Source organism: Oncorhynchus gorbuscha, linkage group LG20 (assembly GCF_021184085.1).
Source record: "Oncorhynchus gorbuscha isolate QuinsamMale2020 ecotype Even-year linkage group LG20, OgorEven_v1.0, whole genome shotgun sequence".
Taxonomy (NCBI): Eukaryota; Metazoa; Chordata; class Actinopteri; order Salmoniformes; family Salmonidae; genus Oncorhynchus; species Oncorhynchus gorbuscha.
This window is the reverse complement of record NC_060192.1, coordinates 13,928,015-13,949,212: the sequence shown is the minus strand read 5'-3', so window position 1 is coordinate 13,949,212 and position 21,198 is coordinate 13,928,015. Positions and strand designations below refer to the sequence as shown.

Sequence of the window (21,198 nt, the reverse complement as noted above, 5' to 3'; positions counted from 1 at the left end):
CTAATTCAGGTTATTAAAAAAAAAGAAAAAAATACGTAAACCAGGGCGGGATCAGCCAGCAGCGACGATTCATTTGCAGTCTGGACACAGAGGGGTGAACATCTCACTGCTTTGGGAAATATAGCTGACAAAAGTAGGTGCTTTCACGTCAGTCTCCAACAACACCAGAAAAAGTCGCTAGCGGGGTCTGAATACTCACTAAATATAGCGACAAAGTTGCTAAGTTGGCAACACTGGATGCAACGCAGGTATCCATATTGCGGTGAGATGAGACTTAACTTGGTTCGTAGACTGGGACATGAAGTGGTTGTGGAAAGTAAGGCTTGTCAAAGCATTTAACATGGGATCAGTGGGGTAGATTTCGGACAGACTGTTGCCAGACAGTGTCTTAATTTAAGGTTAGGCATACGGTTAGTGGTGTGGTTAAGCTTACGTTTAAAAATCACATTTTTAGAAGATACATTGTAGAAATAATCAGTCAAACCCTGCCGGTTGTAACTTGACGACCGTTTAACTTGGCTAGCTAGCAAGTCCAACAATAATCGCGCAGAACCCCTTACCACAAACGTTCCCGAGCGCAAGGATTGTTCACCGCCACAATGTGCAAAGTTCAGGAACAATTGAACGAGATAAGGTCAATACACAGATCACCCACGTGCATTTACAATTAATTTTTCCTCTCACCTGTCTTTAGTGGACAAGCACGCCTGCATACGTTGCCATGACAACCAGACTGTCTCAATCGGTAGCGGAAAATACTGCCATTCGAATGCAACATTGTACAACTACATTTCTGTCGTCTTTGCAAGCTCACACATACAGACAAGCAATCATACAAACACGATAAAGGCAAAGAATACCATCAGTCAAATGATTATCATCAATTCAAAATACTAGTGCAAGACTCATTAACTTTTTATTACACCGGCCAATCTTGTAGTTTGAGGATAACCACCACCATCCTTTCAATGTTCAATTGAAAAATATTCAATATTTTGTTAGAATATTAAATCATACAACTGTCAATCAGTAAAACTGCTTAAAAAAAGATTTAGCAAACTTAATCTGAAAAGCAATGCACTTGTATTTATTTACAAGAATAAAAAGGGACTGAATATATCAGATGGCCAAGCAAAGGCAAGTGGCAAAAAAAGCCTTTTAATTACCCTGCTACTGGGACTTGAGTTTATCTCCAAACATTGTTATGAAGAGTCCATAGAGAAAGCCGCCTGTAAGGATGAGCAGTGTGCTGGATATGGGGCCGAATGAGAACAGCACCCCAAACAGGTAGAGAAATAGAAGCATCAGTAGGGTTCTGTAGCTCGCCAGTGTGCGCAGACTTAGCCGCGGCCGTCTGTTCCTCTCCGCTGTTCGCCGTGTCTCTGGGCTCCTCTGCCTGCCATCCGCCATGACCTCGGGGCTGGCCAGGTAGTGTCGTCCCAACCGGCCCAGGAAGTCCGGCCGCGAGCACAGAACTTCCATGTGACCTCCGAACTGTGGAGGGGAGAACGGTTCTGATTACAGAATGCTTGGACTATGATAACTCAGATTCTGGTAGGCTACATATCACATACCCTCTCATTCACCAGGGACGAGATCTTGAAAAACAGTCTGACCAGGACAGCATTCTCATAGCTCCTGATGGGCTGAAGCTCTGGGTCTCCTTGGTACTCAATCTCAAATCTACGCAGTCCATTGATGATCTGCAAAAACATGACACATTTTTAACAATAATCCCTCTATGACATGGTTGGAGTTGTAGTTTTGGGTGAGTTGAATAAGTAGTCTGACCTGCATTCGGCCCAGGTCTGTGAGGATGAGTCCATTCTCACCCTGAACACAGTCTGGTAGCTGCCTGAAGTTCCCATCGTCCTGACCAGAGCCCAGGGTTGCCATCAGCTGAGAAAGCTGCCCTGCATTCAGCTGGAGACGAGACAGAATAGCATGACACATTTTCACCCAACATTAGTTGAATTAAGTTTGATTAATATCAATTACAGCAGTTTAGCACATGCGAAAATCTTAAGGAAAAAGTCCGTAAACCTACACGAAATATCTGACAGAGGTAGTCCAGTGACCTCTCCAGGAACTCGTGGGTCTTCTTGACACATTCCCCAGTGTCATCCACCTCTCCTCCATTGAAGGTGTAGTTGAGGTCGGGGGAGCCCATTCCAAACCAAGACATGAAGGAGTTATTGGCCGCCACTTCAGCTGAGTGATCTGATATCCTCTTAGCTGTCTGCCTCGCCTGGGCGATGATCTGAATGAGCTTCAGGACCTACATCAAAGAAGGATGACAACAGTGACCATGCTTATATGCAGCCTCAAAACATCAGACTAAAGGAGTAGTTGTTGATTGGTTCTAGTGGTGCTGTGTGGCTCAGTTGTTAGAGCATGGCGCTTGCAATGCCAGGGTTGCGGGTTCACCTCCCACGGGGGACCAGTATGAAAATGTATGCACTCACTACTCTTAAGTTGCTCTGGATAAAAGCATCTAAATCAGGGTTTCCCAAACTCGGTCCCGGGGCCCCCCCTCGGTGCATGTTTAGTTTTTTGCCCTAGCACCACACAGCTGATTCAAAGCTTGATGATGAGTTGGATATTTGATTCAGCTTGTGTAGTGCTCGGGCAAAAAACAAAACATTTACCCAGGGGGAGGCAGGACTGAGTTTGGACCCTGAGCTAAATGACAAATGTAAATCTAAGATGAAGGGAAGGCCTGGGCGGTTGTGAGAAGCAAGAAGAACAGTTTTCTCCAGAAAGTCAGCAATACACTACAGTTCAGAGCAATCTAATCTTGCAGAGCGTAGCTAGTTAATTTTACTCAACTGAGACTACAGTTAACTGATGACAAAATGTGTGAACAGTCAGCCTAGCAAATTCAATAAAGTCCACACAGACTGTGCTTGTAGCAGGTGGTTAACACTAGCTAGCTCACCATTAGCACTTTTCTCCCAAAGTTCGGTTCAATTCCAGAAATGGGAATTGGAATTGAAATGAAACCACCCCCAAGTATGCTGCCTCCACTCCACTCACCGCGCCCCTCAGCTCTGTGCCGAACATCTGTTTGTACTGGCAGTCCTGGCCCTCCAGGCCGTACACGTGGCTCTTCACCCTGAAAACCCCGTCTGTCACCACGGACTGCCGGGCAGACAGGAAGCTGCCACCGTGGCTTGGCGTGAGGAAGACCCGGTGCTGCCGATGGTGGAGGACATGCTCCGGCTCCAGAAACAGCTGTTCTCCTGGGGAGGGACAGATAGGAGGGTTAGGGTAGGACAGGTTAGCGATAGCACAGTCTACTGTAGTTGGACATTACGATTAGTGCATCTGCATCACACAAGTATCATAAGACTAGGTGATTGTTTCTGTTCTTACCTTTCTGAATCATCTCTGATAGGTTTGGCTGAGCGAAGACTTTGGCCACCCTGAAGACCATTAGTGCATTTTTGACGTTGACCAGGTCTATGCGTACCACCCTGTTGAGAAAGCCCTGAAAGAGCTTTGTGTACATGAGCAGGTTCTCTTGAACAAACAAGCCCCTGGTCAAGAAGATGGATCAGAACATTTTCGGAATCAGTAAGACAAATACACCAATATTAAACCGTGCCTCTGAGTAAAACACTTCAAGGAAGCACTGCTAGCACACATTTATTTAGCCTGACCTATACTATAATCCAACAGATAACTCACCATTTCTCAGGTACACCTTTGTTCTGGTCTGTCTGAGGATTGGTATTCTCTCCTGTGTACCTCCACGGCTGGATGTAGCTAAGCCACGTCTCCAACACCTAAACACAGTGGTGGTATAGAGATAAGAGCACAAAAAAAGAAAAAGTGGACAAAATGAGAGAGGGTTGTGATTGACACCAGCCAAGCTGAGAAGGTTGAGGATGGAGTTGGAACACCTACCGCTCTGAAGGAGGCATCTAAAGGCCAGTGACCAAAGCAGTGCTGGAGGAACACATAGAGCTTCTGCTGGACAAAACGCTGCACCACCACCCTACAGAGACAGGGCCACAGTGAATTACAGACAAAACTAGATCGACTGATTTCCTGGAGAGAACGTGGACCCTGATGTCTGACTATTGGGGTGCTCACTGGTCCGCTCACCTCTTGAACTCTTCCAGGGGGCTGGCGTGGGAGTGGGCCGAGGGCGAGGAGCAGACCTGCTCAGGCTTCAGGCTGCAGGAAAAGGCATGGAGGTGCTTCACCAGGAGACGCACCACCAGAACGTGCTCCTCTGTCGGGGTGAAAGTCTCCTGAAACAGCAACCAGTCATACAGAGATCCACAGGGGCAGCAGCCAATCACACAAAGCTCCTCAGATAACAATAACCAATCACACATTGGGCTTGGAACATTCCCCTAATCCTGGTTCCTCCCCTAGCCATTGTTACGGTTTCTCAAATTACCCTGCTGTTGAAAAAGCCTAGCTGAATACAGAATTCAATCCGTGACTAGCTCAGAAACGGGCACACACAGTACTTCAAATTGATATCAGATCCATTATTCTTAGAATGAGGAAAGTAGACAATTTGATGAATTATTTAATTGATTTAGGGCAATTTGGTTATTTATAATGTTTTGTATACTGTAGTAGTGTTTGCTCAATGGAAGAATGTGAGATGGGAAAGACAACAATGACACACATTAACTAAGGATAGTGTACAACACAACAGACATCCACATGCTACATACAATGAAAACGTCACTCTTCAAACTCAAAACATGCTTTGAAGGCACATTCTCCTTTCAAGGATACTTCTCTATGGGCCAGATCCTACTGTGAGATGTTTGACGTTATGTGAATTTCGTGCCGTCAAAATGGGGTCCATCCAAGGATAGGTCTTTGACTGGTTGCGTCAACCAGGCAGTTGGTTTTACAGAATGCACTGTAACGGCATTCAAATGTTGTTTTTTTGTTGAAGAGAAGTACCCTTGACCTCCCCACCTTAACCTTAATACTACTCTGTCCTCAGGGCCTAGGTTTACCTCCAGCAGGCCCGGTGGGAGTGGATGAAAAGGTAAAAGTACTTGGTACGTGTCGAGGGTCCCAGAGCCAGGAGGGGTCAGGGGTTGGCACGGCATGCTGGACATACTGAGGCGATAGTGCAGCAGCGCCAGCTGTACGACCCATCACAACCAGGGGACGAAGAGGGAAACGACAACACAGTTGGGAAAGGAGGAGAGAGGGGGAGAAGGGAAGGAGGTGAACATGAGAATAGAAAGGAGAAAAAAGGGATATAGTGCATCCACAAAGGAAAAGGAATGAACACCAAATATGGGAGAAAACAAGAAACAAAACAAACAAAAGATATTGGCCACAGGAACACAATGCTATGACAGCTAGGGTGATGCAGTAGCCTTTTCCACACCCAAAACAGGAGAGATTAAACAGTAAATATCCTCATCAATGAGGCACAGAAGACACAACACATGGTTAATAACATGGTTTGTTATTTTAGGTTGAAGAACAGTCCACAGGTAAAAGGATTGTTTCTGTCCAATGGCCATGACAGGTCAGGTTTTTTTTAGGGGGGGGATGGGATACTGCATCTCTTACACTATGGAGGACCACATACTTAACTTAAAATATGCAATTTAACAGACTGGGAATTAGAGGTCGACCGATTATGATTTTTCAACGCCGATACAGACTATTGGAGGACCGAAAAAGGCCGATACCGATTAAAATAGGCCGATTTTTTTGCTGTTGTAATAATGACAATTACAACAATACTGAATAAACACTTATTTTAACTTATAATACATAAATAAAATCAATTTAGCCTCAAATAAATAATGAAACATGTTCAATTTGGTTTAAATAACGCAAAAAAAAGTTTTGGAGAAGAATGTACAAGTGCGATATGTGCCATGTAAGAAAGCTTACGTTTAAGTTCCTTGCACAGAACATGAGAACATATGAAAGCTGGTGGTTCCTTTTAACATGAGTCTTCAATATTCCCAGGTAAGAAGTTGTAGGTTGTAGTTATAGGAATTATAGGACTATTTATCTCTATACCATTTGTATTTCATATACCTTTGACTATTGGATGTTCTTATAGGCACTTTAGTATTGCCAGTGTAACAGTATAGCTTCCGTCCCTCTCCTCGCCCCGACCTGGGCTCGAACCAGGAACACATCGACAACAGCCATCCTCACAGCATCGTTACCCATACAGAGCAAGGGGAATAAGTACTCCAAGTCTCAGAGCGAGTGACATTTTAAACGCTATTAGCGCACACCCCGCTAACTAGCTAGCCATTTCACATCGGTTACACCAGTCTAATCTCGGGAGTTGATAGGCTTGATGTCATTAATCTTCTCCTTTCCCCCTTCTGATGACCAGGTGGCGAATCGCATCTCTGCATGTCTGGCAGACATATCAGTGTGGATGACGGATCACCACCTCAAGCTGAACTTCGGCAAGACGGAGCTGCTCTTCCTCCCGGGGAAGGACTGCCCGTTCCATGATCTCGCCATCACGGTTGACAACTCCATTGTGTCCTCCTCCCAGAGCGCTAAGAACCTTGGCGTGATCCTGGACAACAAACTGTCGTTCTCAACTAACATCAAGGCGGTGGCCCGTTTCTGTAGGTTCATGCTCTACAACATCCGCAGAGTACGACCCTGCCTCACACAGGAAGCGGCGCAGGTCCTAATCCAGGCACTTGTCATCTCCCGTCTGGATTACTGCAACTCGCTGTTGGCTGGGCTCCCTGCCTGTGCCATTAAACCCCTACAACTCATCCAGAACGCCGCAGCCCGTCTAGTGTTCAACCTTCCCAAGTTCTCTCACGTCACCCCGCTCCTCCGCTCTCTCCACTGGCTTCCAGTTGAAGCTCGCATCCGCTACAAGACCATGGTGCTTGCCTACGGAGCTGTGAGGGGAACGGCACCTCAGTACCTCCAGGCTCTGATCAGGCCCTACACCCAAATAAGGGCACTGCGTTCATCCACCTCTGGCCTGCTCGCCTCCCTACCACTGAGGAAGTACAGTTCCCGCTCAGCTCAGTCAAAACTGTTCGCTGCTCTGGCTCCCCAATGGTGGAACAAACTCCCTCACGACGCCAGGACAGCGGAGTCAATCACCACCTTCCGGAGACACCTGAAACCCCACCTCTTTAAGGAATACCTAGGATAGGATAAAGTAATCCTTCTCACCCCCCCTCCCCCCCTTAAAATATTTTAATATATAACGAAGAGCTGCTGGCAAAACGCACGAAAGTGCTGTTTGAATGAATGCTTACGAGCCTGCTGGTGCCTACCATCGCTCAGTCAGACTGCTCTATCAAATCATAGACTTAATTATAACATAATAACACACAGAAATACGAGCCTTAGGTCATTAATATGGTTGAATCTAGAAACTTATATCGAAAGCAAGACGTTTATTCTTTCAGTGAAATACGGAACCGTTCCGTATTTTATCTAACGGGTAGAATCCACAAGTCTAAATATTCCTGTTGCACAATCTTCAATGTTATGTCATAATTACGTAAAATTCTGGCAAATTAGGAGGCCCAAACTGTTGCACATACCCTGACTCTGCGCGCAATGAACGCAAGAGAAGTGACAATTTCACCTGGTTAAAATTGCCTGCTAACCTGGATTTCTTTTAGCTAAATATGCAGGTTTAAAAATATATACTTCTGAATATTGATTTTAAGAAAAGCATTGATGTTTATGGTTAGATACACATTGGAGCAAGGACCGTCTTTTTTTTGCGAAATACGCATCGATTATATGCAATGCAGGACAAGCTAGATAAACTAGTAATATCAAACATGTGTAGTTATCTTATAAAAAAATAATGAATCAATCACTAGTTAAGTTTAATGCTTGCTAGCAACTTACCTTGGCTTGCTACATTCGTGTAACAGGCAGGTTCCTCGGGGAGTGCAATGAAAGGCAGGTGGTTAGAGAGTTGGACTAGTAACTAAGGTTGCAAGGTTGAATCCCTGAGCTGACAAGGTAAAAATCTGTCGTTCTGCCCCTGAACAAGGCAGTTAACACCTTTCCTAGGCCGTCATTGAAAATAAGAATGTGTTCTTAACTGACTAGCCTAGTTAAATAAAGATTAAATAAAGGTGATAGATCGGCCAAATCGATGTCCAAAAATACAGATTTCCGATTGTTATGAAAACTTGAAATCGGCCCTAATTAATACGCCATTCCGATTAATCGGTCGACCTCTACTGGGAATGTACTAAGTTACTAGGGGACAGCAGGGATGGGAAGGGTATGGCCTGTACACCATTGGGGATTTGACAGGTGTATGGATCATGATAAAGGGTGGTGGCTAAATGATACATGAACAGAAGTAGAGTTGGCAACCAGCCTAGCAGCCAAATAAACAACAGAGAAGGGCACTGAAACAGTTAATGGTGCCACACACACACACACAGCATGCACAGGTCATGCGGGAAGCTAAAGCACTACTACCAGATACACATGCCAAATCAGTGCAGAACATTTGCTCTGCAGTTGCCCATAAGCCAATAATTCAGCAACGAAGAAAAAAAATAAGCCTGCCTTTCAAAAATAATTACAAATGCCTGATGTTTACTGTGCCCTATTTTGATTGGTTTAACATTGAACTTTGATCATTTTGATAGCATTCATGTTTCCTAATCTGTGCAAATAAGGAGACTATAGATTAGTACAAACCAAAGCCAGACCTCCCTCTGCCTGATTTTCCAGTTACCCTCAAAGAAGCATAAGAAACAACTAACATACAGTATACCCATCTATGCAGTGCTAAGGAGATGGATATAAACTACATTCTTATAGCCCTGGTGTGGGAGTGCAAGTCTTATAGAAATACTCCCCTCTAGTTGAAAATAGGACAATGTGACCCTTTTTGTGTCCCAGTCCCAGCCAGGGGACAGGTTGATTTGACGCTGATCACCATGTGGGGTCCATGTCTGTGGCTTGGAGGAAGCTCTAGCATGGCACTCGAGTGGGACGAGCCCTGCCGTTGTTCAAGTGAGGGGGGGTTCATCAGCCAGTCAGCCGTGCGTTGCTGCCGTGCAGGGGTGAAGGGGGAGCTTGGTGGTGGGAGGGTCCATGTGACATGCTCTTACCTTCACCTGGGGGGACTGCAGCTTCTGGTACATCTCCAGGGAGTAGTGATGCAGCCAGATCTCCACAAAAACCTGGGGTAACACACGTCTTATTCCCGATTCCCTGACTGACATCATTCAGACTAAATGCATTCATGACTGACAAAGGATGAAGGAGCCTCACCTGTAGTAATGCCTCTGACCTCCAGATCTCCTGGGCTGCAGGGTCAGCAGTGACCGAGGGTTGATGGGATATGTGGCGCTTGAGGAGGCTGGTGCTGTGGATGCCATACCCTGCAAAAGGCACGCTGGGAGCCCTGGGTGCCGAAGACATAATCGTGAGCTCGGAGTTATAGCATAAGGAAGGAAGGAGAAACTAAGAGGAGCCAAAGGTAAGTGTGTGCTCTTATTGGACAAGTTCAGGTAGCATCTTTTCTCACCCTACTGATCACAACCCTTTCACATAAACCAGTGGTGTAAAGTACAACTTAAGTCATTTTTGCGGTATCTACACTAGAGTTGACTATTTATATATATATTTTCACAACTTTTTATTCCACTACAATTCTAAAGAAAATCTGTACTTTTTTACTAGCATACATTTTCCCTGACACCAAAAAGTACTCTTCACTTCTAATGTTAAGGCAGGACAGAATTATGGTCCAATAGACGTACATATCAATACAACAACTTGTCATCCCTACTGCTTCAGATCTGGCGGACTAACTAAACACATAATGTGTTTGTAAATTATGCCTGAGTGTTGGAGAGTGCCCGTCTGTCGGTAATAAAACTGTGCCATCTGGTTTGTATAGCTTTGACTTTTTCTCAAGTATTATTGAGTACTTTTTCCACCACTGTACTTAAGTACATTTCAAACCAGATACTGCTTGAATAAAAGTCTAAAAGTATTTTCCTGGGTGACCTTTACTTGAGTAATTTTATATTAAAAAATGTATATTTACTTTTACTCAAGTATAACCACTGAGTACTTTTTACAACACTATCAGAAACATTTATTTTGATAAGAACTATCCCCACTGTAGAGTACCTGGGAGCAGGTGGAGACACAGAGCCTCTATTGTCAGCGAATGGAGAGGGAGGAACGCTGCCCTCTGTAGGGAGGAAGTACTTGAGGTAGGTGTCCACAAGCACAAAGTACGCATTGTCCAAGCTGCTCACATGCTGGCCCAGAGGGTAGTTCTGAGAAAATCACATCAAAACTATCATTTTAGGTCAAATAAGTCTGATTATCATGGAAGTTATCACAAACTATGAAAACATTTACTGTTGTAATGACAGTTGAGTAGGGTTTACCTTTGGTGTGATAAGACTGGAAGCAAATATGAACATGTAATATTCAAATGGATCTGCAGATGGTTTAAGGATATACCACCAGACTACAAAACAAATGTATATAATGTAAGCAAACATTGTCATTGTCCACATTGTATGTTTGTGAGAAGGTGAGGACTGAGAGTGAGTTCGAGCATCAAGGATACTGAGCGCCAGGCTGAGTGTCTGGAGACCAGACAGAGGAAACTGCAGCTTGTTGTGAAAAAGTGGACAATCTGGGAGGACACCTTCCTGTATAGATGCCTTTACAGGACCCTGCAAGAGAAAATAACATCCAAGCTTTACACCAATCACTGTTGTGGACGACCTTGCTATGTTTCAAATTGAGAAAAAAAAATGCTTAAAAAGGGATGAGACTTACAGGGAGAAAGCTGACAGGTATTTCATACTTGTACTCCTCTGCTTGAAGCTTGTACACAAGCTTCATCATTGGCCCACTGAAAAGCATATACAATCATAATTAAGTCAGTACATTACTATTTTTCGAAAAATGCTTTTTATAAAGTCATTTAGGCTGGGGCAGCAGGTAGCCTAGTGGTAAGAGCGTTGGGCCAAAAAAGGTTGCTGGATCGAATCCCCGAGCTGACATGGTAAAAATATGTTGTTCTGCCCCTGAACAAGGCAGTTAACCCACTGTTCCCTGGTAGGCAGTCATTGTAAATAAGAATTTGTTCTTAACAGACTTGCCTAGTTAAATAAATGTCCAATTAAAAAAATAATACAATGTAATGTTCCTGAGGGGTTGTCATAGACACACAGTACTGGTACAAAAGAGACATTGTCACCTTGTACAGCAACATACATTTGATTTTTTATGTATTTTTTCACCTTTATTTAACCAGGTAGGCAAATTGAGAACAAGTTCTCATTTACAATTGCGACCTGGCCAAGATAAAGCAAAGCAGTTCGACACATACAACACAGTTACATGTACAGTGCATTCGGAAAGTTTTCAGACCCCTTAACTTTTTCCACATTGTTATGTTACAGCCTTATTCTAAAGTGGATCAAATACATTTTTCCCCCTCTTCAAATCTACACACAATACCTCAATGACGAAGCGAAAACAGGTTTAGATTTTTTTTGCAAATTACAAATAAAAAAACAGAAATACCTTATTTACATAAGTATTCATACCCTTTTCTATAAGACTCGAAATTGAGCTCAGGCTGCATCCTGTTTCCATTGATCATCTTTAAGATGTTTCTACAACTTGATTGGAGTCCACCTGCGGTAAATTCAATTGATTAGACATGATTTGGAAAGGCACACACCTATCTAGATAACAGTGCATGTCAGAGCAAAAAACATGCTGTGAGGTCGAAGGAATTCTCCATAGAGCTCCAAGACGGGATTGTGTCGAGGCACAGATCTGGGAAAGGGTACAAAAAACAATTCTGAAGGTCCCCAAGAACTCAGTGGCCTCCATCATTCTTAAATGGAAGAAGTTTGGAACCACCAAGACTGTTCCTAGAGTTGGCAGCCAGGCTAAATCTAGGGAGAAGGGACTTGGTCAGGGAGGTCACCAAGAACTCGATGGTCACTCTAACAGAGTTCTTCTGTGGAGATGGGAGAACCTTCCAGAAGGACAACCATCTCTGCAGCACTCCACCAATCAGGCCTGTATGGTAGAGTGGCCAGACGGAAGCCACTCCTCAGTAAAGGCACATGGCTGCCCGCATGGAGTTTGCCAAAAGGCCTCTCAGACCTAGAGAAACAAGATTCTCTAGTCAGATGCAACCAAGATTTAACTTTTTGGCCTGAATGCCAAGCAGCATGTCTGACCTGGCACCATCCCTAAGGTGAAGCAGGGTGGTGGCAACATCATGCTGTGAGGATGTTTTTCAGCAGCAGGGACTGGAAAACTAGTCAGGATCGAGGGAAAGATGAACGGAGCAAAGTACAGATAGATCCATGATGAAAACCTGCTCCAAAGCGCTCAGGATCTCAGACTGGGGTGAAGGTTCTCCTTCCAACAGGACAACAACCCTAAGCACACAGCCAAGACAACACAGGAGTGGCTTCGGGACAAGTCTCGAGTGGACCAGCCAGAGCTCAGACTTCAACCCTGTGCAGCAACGCTTCCATCCAACCTGAGAGCTTGAGAAGATCTGCATAGAAGAATGGGAGAAACTCACCAAATACAGGTGTGCCAAGCTTGTAGTATCATACCCAAGAAGACTCAAGGCTGTAATCGCTTCCAAAGGTGCTTCAACAAAGTACTGAGTAAAGGGTCTGAATACTTATTATAAATGTAATATTTACATTTTTTTATTTTAAATACATTTGCAAAAATGTCAACCTGTTTTTGCTTTGTCTTTATGGTGTTATTGGGTGTAGATTAATGAGGGGGAAAAGTATTTAATCCATTTTAGAATAAGGCTGTAACGTAACAAAATGTGGAAAAAGTCAAGGGGTCTGAATACTTTCCAAATGCACTGTAATACATACTGTGTGTCACAGTGAAGTGACACACACCAAAGTAACATTAACACCCTATGCGTTTGGAAAGTCTGTTTAATAATACGTTCTTTAGATATTTTGTCTCACATTATCCCCGTTTTAATGACCAACCGTCTTGCCCACTGGCATAGAAAGTTGAAATATATATATATATTTGTAACTTCTGGCTTCCCATGGACTGTTTTTGTGCAACCGAATACAATAGGAAGCAACGCTGTAGTGTAAATACACGAGCATTGCAAATAGCAGCTAACACCAAAGGAGCTTGTGAGGCCTACCTAGGATCGAGAAAGTCCATGACGATGTTGTACTCATTGCTGCGTGCCTGCAGGAATTGCAGGTTCCAGCCCATGATGACCCCATCCAGACTGCCAAAAACACTCTCTACAAGCCAGGGGAAGATCAGGTGCAGCTCCTGAAGAGAGAACGATATTAATGCTGTCAGTCACAAGCTTACCTCCATTATTCCTGCTTAAGTCTCCCTCCACAACAATGTCATCAGATCATGGAGAGGAAACTTCCAGTGGAAGACAAGAGGATGAATGAGATTGGATAACATGGTTGATTTGAGCTGAACCGGTTTGGGTAGGGATATTCAATGCTCTTTCTGACCTACGGCCAGATAGGTGCTCTACCTCTAACGCGCACACACAGAGTGAGGCATCTGCAGTGTAGCAGCTGTTCCTGAGACACTGATTTCTAGGAACTGTGTCACCCTACCCTGATATCCCCTCTGATCCCACCATACCACACAGTAACAGCTGCCTAGACACATTCCACCTTGGCATGAAAGCCTGGAGAATCCAACTTATGGGTCTGCCCCAACCCTTTCAAAAGATAACATAAAACACTAGTAAGTGTTCTATATAAGTCATAAACCTCCAAGTATGCGTTTGAGCCTATCAGTTGTGTTGTGACAAGATAGGGGTGGTATACAGAAGATAGCCCTATTTGGTAAATTACCAAGTCCATATTATGGTAAGAACAGCTCAAATAAGCAAAGAGAAACAACAGTCCATCATTACTTGAAGACAAGGTCAGTCAATCCAAAAAATGTCAAGAACTTTGAAAGTTTCTTCAAGTGCAGTCGCAAAAACAATCAAGCGCTATGATGAAACTGGCTCTCATGAAGACCCAGAGTTACCTCTGCTCCAGAGGATAAGTTCATTCGTTAACAGCCTGAGAAATTTCAGCCCAAATAAATACTGCACAGAGTTCAAGTAACAGATACATCTCAACATCAACTGTTCAGAGGAGACTGTGTGAATCAGGCCTCCATGGTCAAATTGCTGCAAAGAAACCACTACTAAAGGATCCAGGTTGTATCACATCAGGACGTGATTGGGAGTCCCATGGGGTGGCGCACAATTGGCCAAGCGTTGTCCGGGTTTGGCCGGAGTAGGCTGTCATTGTAAATAAAAATTTGTTCTTAACTGACATGCCTAGTTAAATAAAGGTTAAAAAGAAAATAAAATGGACACCAATAATAAAAAAAGACTTGTTAGGGCCAAGAAACACAAGCAATGGACATTAAACCGGTGGAAATCTGTCCATTTGAGATCTTTGATCTCTGCGTGTGTGGTTCCCACCGTGAAGCATGGAGATGTGATGGTGCTTTGCTTGTGACAATGTTCGTGATTTATTTAGAATTCAAGGCACACGTAACCAGCTCGGCTACCCCAGCATTCTGCAGCAATACGCCATCCCATCTAGTTTGGTGACAATCACCTGACCTCAACCCAATTGAGATGGTTTGGGATGAGTTGGACTGCAGAGTGAAGGAAAAGCAGCCAACAAGTACTCAGCAATGTGGGAACTCCAAGACTGTCGGAAAAGCATTTCAGGTGATGCTGGTTGAGAGAATGCCAAGAGTGTGCAAAGCTGTCATCAAGGCAAAGGGCGGCTACTTTGAAGAACCTCAAATATATTTAGATTTGTTTAACACTTTTGGTTACTACATGATCCCATATGTATTATTTCATAGTTCATGTCTTAACTATTATTCTACAATATAGAAAACAGTACAAATAAAGAAAAACCCCTTGAATGAGTAGGTGTCCAAACTTGACTGGTACTGTACATGTACTAATTACCTCGACTAACCTGCCCACCCCGCACATTGACTCTGTACCGGTACCCCCTGTATACAGCCTTGTTATTGTTATTTTATTGTACTTTTTATTTTTTACTTTAGTTTATTTAGTAAACCATTTCTTAACTATTTCTTGAACTGCTTTGTTGGTTAAGGGCTTGTAAGTTCGCATTTCACGGTAAGGTCTACACCCGTTGTTTTCTGCACGTGACAAATACAATTTGATTCTATTTTTTATCCAGACATGACAACTTGCTTCAAATTTGACATAGTTTGGACCTAAGCACGCACAATTCAATCTGTAACAACACATGCAAGATAGACAACTAACAACGCTGGTCTATACAAGCAAACTGCACCTTTGCAGGGTAGTCATCAATGACCTTCACCAGCTCCTGGCACCGCTGGAGAAAAGGTTTGGTGGTCGAGTCAACTTTCAGATTGGCCTGTAACGAGAAGAGATCATCATAAGAGTAGACAACAGGTACTGATGTCACAGTGTTAGATAACTGACGTTTTGTGACATTGACTTGGCTCATGAGAACTTCAGGCAGGCAACATATATTTCACATGTAACTAGCTCATGATGAGCAATACAATATAGGAGTTACCACTAACCAGAAGAAAACTGGGCTGTTGCAAGGCTGGGGCAGCCATAGAAGATTATATTCGAGACGGGTCACGTTTCAAAATCCACTTGACACCTGGGGAGAACAAAGCTGAAAGGGTTGAGAGGGGCTTTGTTGACATTTCTTTCTGTCAAGCAAACTAGCTAGCAGTAGCACCATTGCTAGCTAGATAACTAACGTTCGCTATGAGTACAGAGACGGATACAAAATGTTTAAACATAGGAAGCAAGATAGCTAGCTAGACGATACAGTTAGACCTGGCTGAAACCATGGCTTGGCTGACTAGCTAGCCAGCTAGCTAACGTTAGCTAATATCAACCGGCTAGCACTAACGTCTGTTAGGTTAGCTTAGTTGTACAGAAAGCTAGCTATCTATAACAATGTGGCACTGGAAGGCAGCAGCTGACGGTATGGTACAAAATAGTCTCATCTCATTATAGAAAATAAAACTGCAGTGTGTCTTACCTCCCTCGACTACAAATTTTCAGACTTTCGAGTTCCAATCTACCGCGTTTCCATTAGACACAGCAGAGTGAAGCGAAAATGATGTCATTTCCCTAAAAGGATATGGCACGCAACCGCAGCTTTCTTGTGAACACAGCGCACCCATGTGGATAGTACTTTAGCGAAGGAAGAGCCAGGTAGGCTAATCTAGGTAGATGGCAGTGTTGCAACAAAACAAAACAAATGTCGTAAACCAAGGTTTATAGCTGGCTCATAGACCACGTGGAATTGTGTAAGCAATATTACTAACTGTTAAATATTGTTACATATACCTCCTAAGTGTATCAACAATTAATCAATAAGGTTAATCAATCATCATGGATATTATATGCATGCAAATGTATTGATAAGGAATTCAACTAATCTAAATCAAGACACGTGCAAAGTATGCTTTTTGGAATTGAAAAGGTAAGTGTGCTTGTGTAGCCTAGTATGTGGCATAACTATTTGGTTTGTGTGTATTTATTTGTGTTTTAATTTCACAGTGACATGCCCCAATGCTATTGAGTATTAACTCCCAGGGGGCCAGCTCTACTCCATACAAAGCATATTACATCCTGTTTTGTTTTAAGTGCACTCACACATCCTGTTTTGTTTTAAGTGCACTCACCCTTCACAAATACCCTTGGAGTTCCCTGTTCTGCCTGGAAATTAGGCAGTATGTCAAAATGACTCGATGTTGCGGGCCCGGGTCGCGGCATAGGCCGTGGGGCCCAGAGTCTCGTCCGGCACGGCGTGGCAGATCGCGAGGGCCCTGCGGTGGCGGCCGAGGCCATGGGCCACGGGGGACCACTCGATTTTGCCGTTTTTCAACAGCAACCCCTTTGGTCCGGCCTAGGAGATCTCTTCCTCGCGTTGGTCCTCGTGCTCGTGCTCGTCCTCGGGTGCTTCCTCGGGCTCTTCCTCAGAAGAGGGAGAAGAAGCTTCGACCTCGCGGCACTCGGGTTGTATTCCTCCCCGTCTTCCCGAAACCTCTTCCTCTTCCTCCTGGGAATCTGAGTAGTCTTCTGTCCACGCTGGACAAGATCTGTTCTAGAACCTGCGCGGCCGTAAAACGCACGGCCATGGCCGCTCGGCTCCACTGATGGGGTCCACTGAGTGGCTGGGAAGTGCGCACTTGGCACGGGTGGGGCGCAGGTCACTTTGTGTGTGTGGGTGTGCGTGTGTGCCGCTGACAATATTAGTAACCTCTCTAGTACGGCCGGCCGGCCGGATTACGCGGGAGACCGAGACCTGAAAATGCCTTGTGTGTAGCCGTGTGCAGTTGACCCACCCCACCCAAGCAACAATAACACTTGGCTGCTCTCTAGCACACAGCGGAGCATGTATGGACCTGTGCAGTGGCTGGCTGGGTTGCTCTGAAGCACAGAGCGCAGAGCCACCTACAACCTCGCCACACTCGCAGACTCTCTACTACACTCAACGGCATACGCCTCGCCAGTGGCTGGCAGGTTCGCTCTGACCAAAGAGCGCGAGCCCTGGAAACACAGGGCCTGGGTCGCTCTGACCCACGAGCACAGAGCACAACAATAACACTTGGCTGCTCTCTAGTACACAACGGGGCATGTCTGGACCTGTGTAGTGGCTGGCTGGGTCGCTCTGACCCACGAGCGCAGAGCACAGAGCGGAGAGCCAGGCACAACCTCGCCACACTCGCTGACTCTCTACTACACTCAACGGCATACGCCTCACCAGTGGCTGGCAGGGTCGCTCTGACCCGTGAGCCCAGAGCACAACAATAACACTTGGCTGCTCTCTAGCACACAGTGGGGCATGTCTGGACCTGTGTAGTGGCTGGCAGGGTCGCTCTGACCCACGAGCACTGAGCGCAGAGCGGGGAGCCAGGCATAACCTCGCCACACTCAGACTCTCTACTACACTCAACGGCATACACCTCGCCAGTGGCTGGCAGGGTCGCTCTGACCCACTAGCGCAGAGCACAGAGCACAGAGCGGGAGCCCTGGAAACACAGAGCCTGGGTCGCTCTGACCCACGAGCACAGAGCAGAGCGGGGAGCCCTCCACACACAGGACATGGGTCACCCAGGTTTTTTGGGGGTATCGGTACTTTACTCTAATATTTATATTTTGAACAACTTTTACTAAAGAAAATAATGTACTTTTTACTCCATACATTTTCCCTGACACCCAAAAGTAATTACATTTTAAATGCTTAGCAGTACAGGAAAATGGTCTAATTCATGCACTTATCAAGAGAACATATCCCTGGTCAACCCTCCTGCCTCTGATCTGGTTGGACTCACTAAGCACACATGCTTTGTTTATAAATTATGTCTTGAGTGTTGGAGTGTGCCCCTGGCTAACCTTAAATAAAAACAACAAGCAAATTATGCAGTCTGATTTGCTTAATATAAGGAATTAGAAATTATTCGTACTTTTACTTTTGACACTTAAGTATATTTTAGCAATTACATTTACTTTTGATGCTTAAGTATATTTAAAACATAGGACGGCGCACAATTGGCTCAGCGTTGTCTGCATTAAGGGAGGGTTTGTTCATGCTTTAAAGTAGGCCTTCATTGTAAATCAGAATTCTTAAAAATGTAATTTAAATCAAACCAAGTATTATTTTACTGGCTAACTTTCACTTTATTTGAGTCACTTTCTATTTTTTTTACTCAAGTATGATTACTGGTGCTTTAGAGTATGGCAGAGGAGATAAGTAATAAAAAGGAATGTAAAAACACAGTTTTAATGGATATCATCATCATCCCTATGCCTCTTTACACTACACTACTTTGAAGACACAAACTAGGTCCAGGAAAGATACTCGTGTAGTGTAAAGAGAGGATCAAGATTCAAATCTCTCTTTTTAAGAGATATACACTGCATACCCCCCTTTGAGTGGTACAGTGTAAAGACTATAGCTGTTCGTATACCCATACTAACATACTGTATATTACATACTTAATGAGTATATACTACATACTATTAGTTAATTTTAGTATACTGTAAACGAACAGTATCCTTTCAGTTGAGCATACTAACTCTTTACAGGTCTAGCGGAAGTTGATGCTGTTGCCATGCAACATCTTGCTAGCAAGGTAAAGACAGTTTCAGGTTGGATATTCAACAATATTCGCCTGTAGTTTACCTTACATCCACCAACAGCAGTTAGGGCCATTAACATAGTGACAAATCAAATAGTTCAAATTTCAATAGCTCTTTAACCATTACTCCTAAAACTTTCAAAACTGTTTGTTGCTTACCAGATGGCATAGACACACATTGCACACACTTTTTGATTGTCGATTTACATCTCGCACTATTTTAAATGATTTATTTACATTTTTGAATTTCAATAGCTCATTGGTCATATGACCTACTGACTTCACACAAGGTTCTGAATGTCCACTGACTACTCTTCTATTTTGCACACCCTTTAGTTTGTCCATTTTCATCTCACATGATTTTAAGTTTTCAAAAAAAAATAATCAATAGCTCCTTGGTCATGTGACCTACTGACTTCAAACAAGATTCAGAATGTCCACTCAGTGGGCCTACACATTGCACACCCTTCAGTTTGTCCATTTTCATCTCACAAGATTTTACTAAAAAAAATCCACATTTAAATGTCAGTGGACATTCTGAACCTTGTTTGAAGTCAGTAGGTCACATGACCAAGGAGCTATTTACATTTGAAAGTTTGAAAAATTAATGTAAAAACATGTAAGATGAAAATGGACAAACTAAAAGGTGTGCAATGTGTAGGTCCACTCAGTGTACATTCTGAACCTTGTTTGAAGTCAGTAGGTCACATGACCAAGGAGCTATTGACATTTTTAATTTGGAAAAATTCATGCAAAATCATGTGAGATTAAAATGGACAAACTAAATAAAGGGTGTGAAATATAGAAGGGTAGTCAGTGGACATACTGAACCTTGTTTGAAGTCATTAGGTGACATGACCAAGGAGCTATTGAAATTCAAATGTAAAAAAAGTTTGTACTAATTCAACTAGGAATACAAAATGCTGCTCACATTTCCACGTTTATTAGCCTTTGAAAGCGAATTTATGTCCTAATCGTGAAAATAAGACCTGTGAAATGTGACATTTTTCCAACATCATGACACTTATTTGGAGTCTGTGGCTCAAGTGGTTTGAAAGCGAGAATATCAAATGTGAAACTCTTTTTACCTCGGTCATCTTGCTAGCTAGTTAGCATAACAAATTACTAGTTAGACATTTTACGACTTTGGGTGTGTTCTTAAATTCAATATCATTCCATATTGAGTACCAGGATGCGCTCGTAGATTCACAACGTTGTCAGATTGTCGTTTGTAAATTCAGAGCGCACACTGGATGCTAGGTGACCACTCTGCCCATTTTACTCGACCTAGCAGAGCTGGTTAGGCAGTTTTCATGTTTTCCAGAGCGTTGGTGACAACAATTTAATTACGTGTTTTTTGCCGAGACGTTAACTGACGCGGCCATATTCAACCGGTGTTGAGCGCTGTACAATTCATTATTATGCGCTCCGGTACACTCAGACGAGAGTGCTCTGAAATCGGAGTAGATAGCCAGAGCGAATTTCTGAAAGCACCCGAATGTCCATTGAGAATGCAAAACGACTATACCATTTAGCTAAGCATGACGAGAATAATCAAGTCATTAATCGTTGGGTAGTTAGATAGCCTATAGTTATTATACTATCGAGTTGTATGTATAGCTAGCTAGCTAACATACTGGTACATACTGCTCTCGTACTTCGGCTGCATAATTTCTGCTGTTTTCTTCAAATCTGAAAACGATGTAAAGCCACTCCCGTCTCCTGAAGAATTGCATTATGGGCCCTAATGTACGGAAGTGTCCCTCGCGTGTATATTTCATATTTTGCCGAATTTAGAATGGAATCCGGGAACTTTTGGCATACTAACTATATTCATACTATAACCAATAAGCATACTATATACTCAAATCACGTCACAAATAGTACGGTTAGTGTGGGTAGTAATCAGTATTCGACGCTAACCAAATTCCCATATTGATCAATGTGATACAATCCTTTTCCAAATCATCTGGTCTATATCTTAACATTAATAAATGTGAACTCATGGCTGTCAAA

General features: G+C 43.6%; 1 protein-coding gene across 7 annotated transcripts; it reads right to left on the bottom strand.

The window, feature by feature from the left end:
• Positions 1–894: 894 nt before the first annotated feature.
• On the bottom strand, positions 895–20,902 carry smpd4 (sphingomyelin phosphodiesterase 4). Of its 7 annotated transcripts, none has more exons than XM_046317303.1 (20): positions 20,830–20,902; positions 15,598–15,683; positions 15,339–15,425; positions 13,166–13,302; positions 10,786–10,861; positions 10,571–10,679; positions 10,386–10,438; positions 10,120–10,271; positions 9,253–9,385; positions 9,090–9,161; positions 4,992–5,123; positions 4,111–4,259; positions 3,910–4,000; positions 3,691–3,788; positions 3,376–3,539; positions 3,037–3,242; positions 2,048–2,278; positions 1,792–1,923; positions 1,575–1,703; positions 895–1,494 (listed from the first exon to the last, which is right to left on the bottom strand). In XM_046317303.1, the coding sequence occupies exons 2-20, from the start codon at positions 15,634–15,636 to the stop codon at positions 1,171–1,173; spliced, it is 2,514 nt and encodes an 837-aa protein (XP_046173259.1). In that variant the 5' UTR covers positions 15,637–15,683; positions 20,830–20,902; the 3' UTR covers positions 895–1,170. The 7 variants fall into 7 exon arrangements, with proteins under 7 accessions (XP_046173259.1, XP_046173260.1, XP_046173261.1 ...); XM_046317304.1 differs by having other exon boundaries at positions 15,598–15,698; positions 20,830–20,845; XM_046317305.1 differs by lacking the exon at positions 20,830–20,902 and adding an exon at positions 16,074–18,355 and having other exon boundaries at positions 9,096–9,161.
• Between the last annotated feature and the right edge of the window lie 296 nt (positions 20,903–21,198).

What these genes read in the sequence shown, in the direction of transcription:
- smpd4 (XM_046317303.1), bottom strand. Translation starts at nt 15,636, where the DNA reads ATGGCTGCCCCAGCCTTGCAACAGCCCAGTTTTCTTCTG. An exon ending in TACCTGTCAGCTTTCTCCCT is followed by an intron (nt 10,680 to 10,785) that starts GTAAGTCTCATC and finishes TTTCTCTTGCAG; the next exon opens with GGTCCTGTAAAGGCATCTAT. An exon ending in ACCTCTGTCAGATATTTCGT is followed by an intron (nt 1,924 to 2,047) that starts GTAGGTTTACGG and finishes TCTCGTCTCCAG; the next exon opens with CTGAATGCAGGGCAGCTTTC.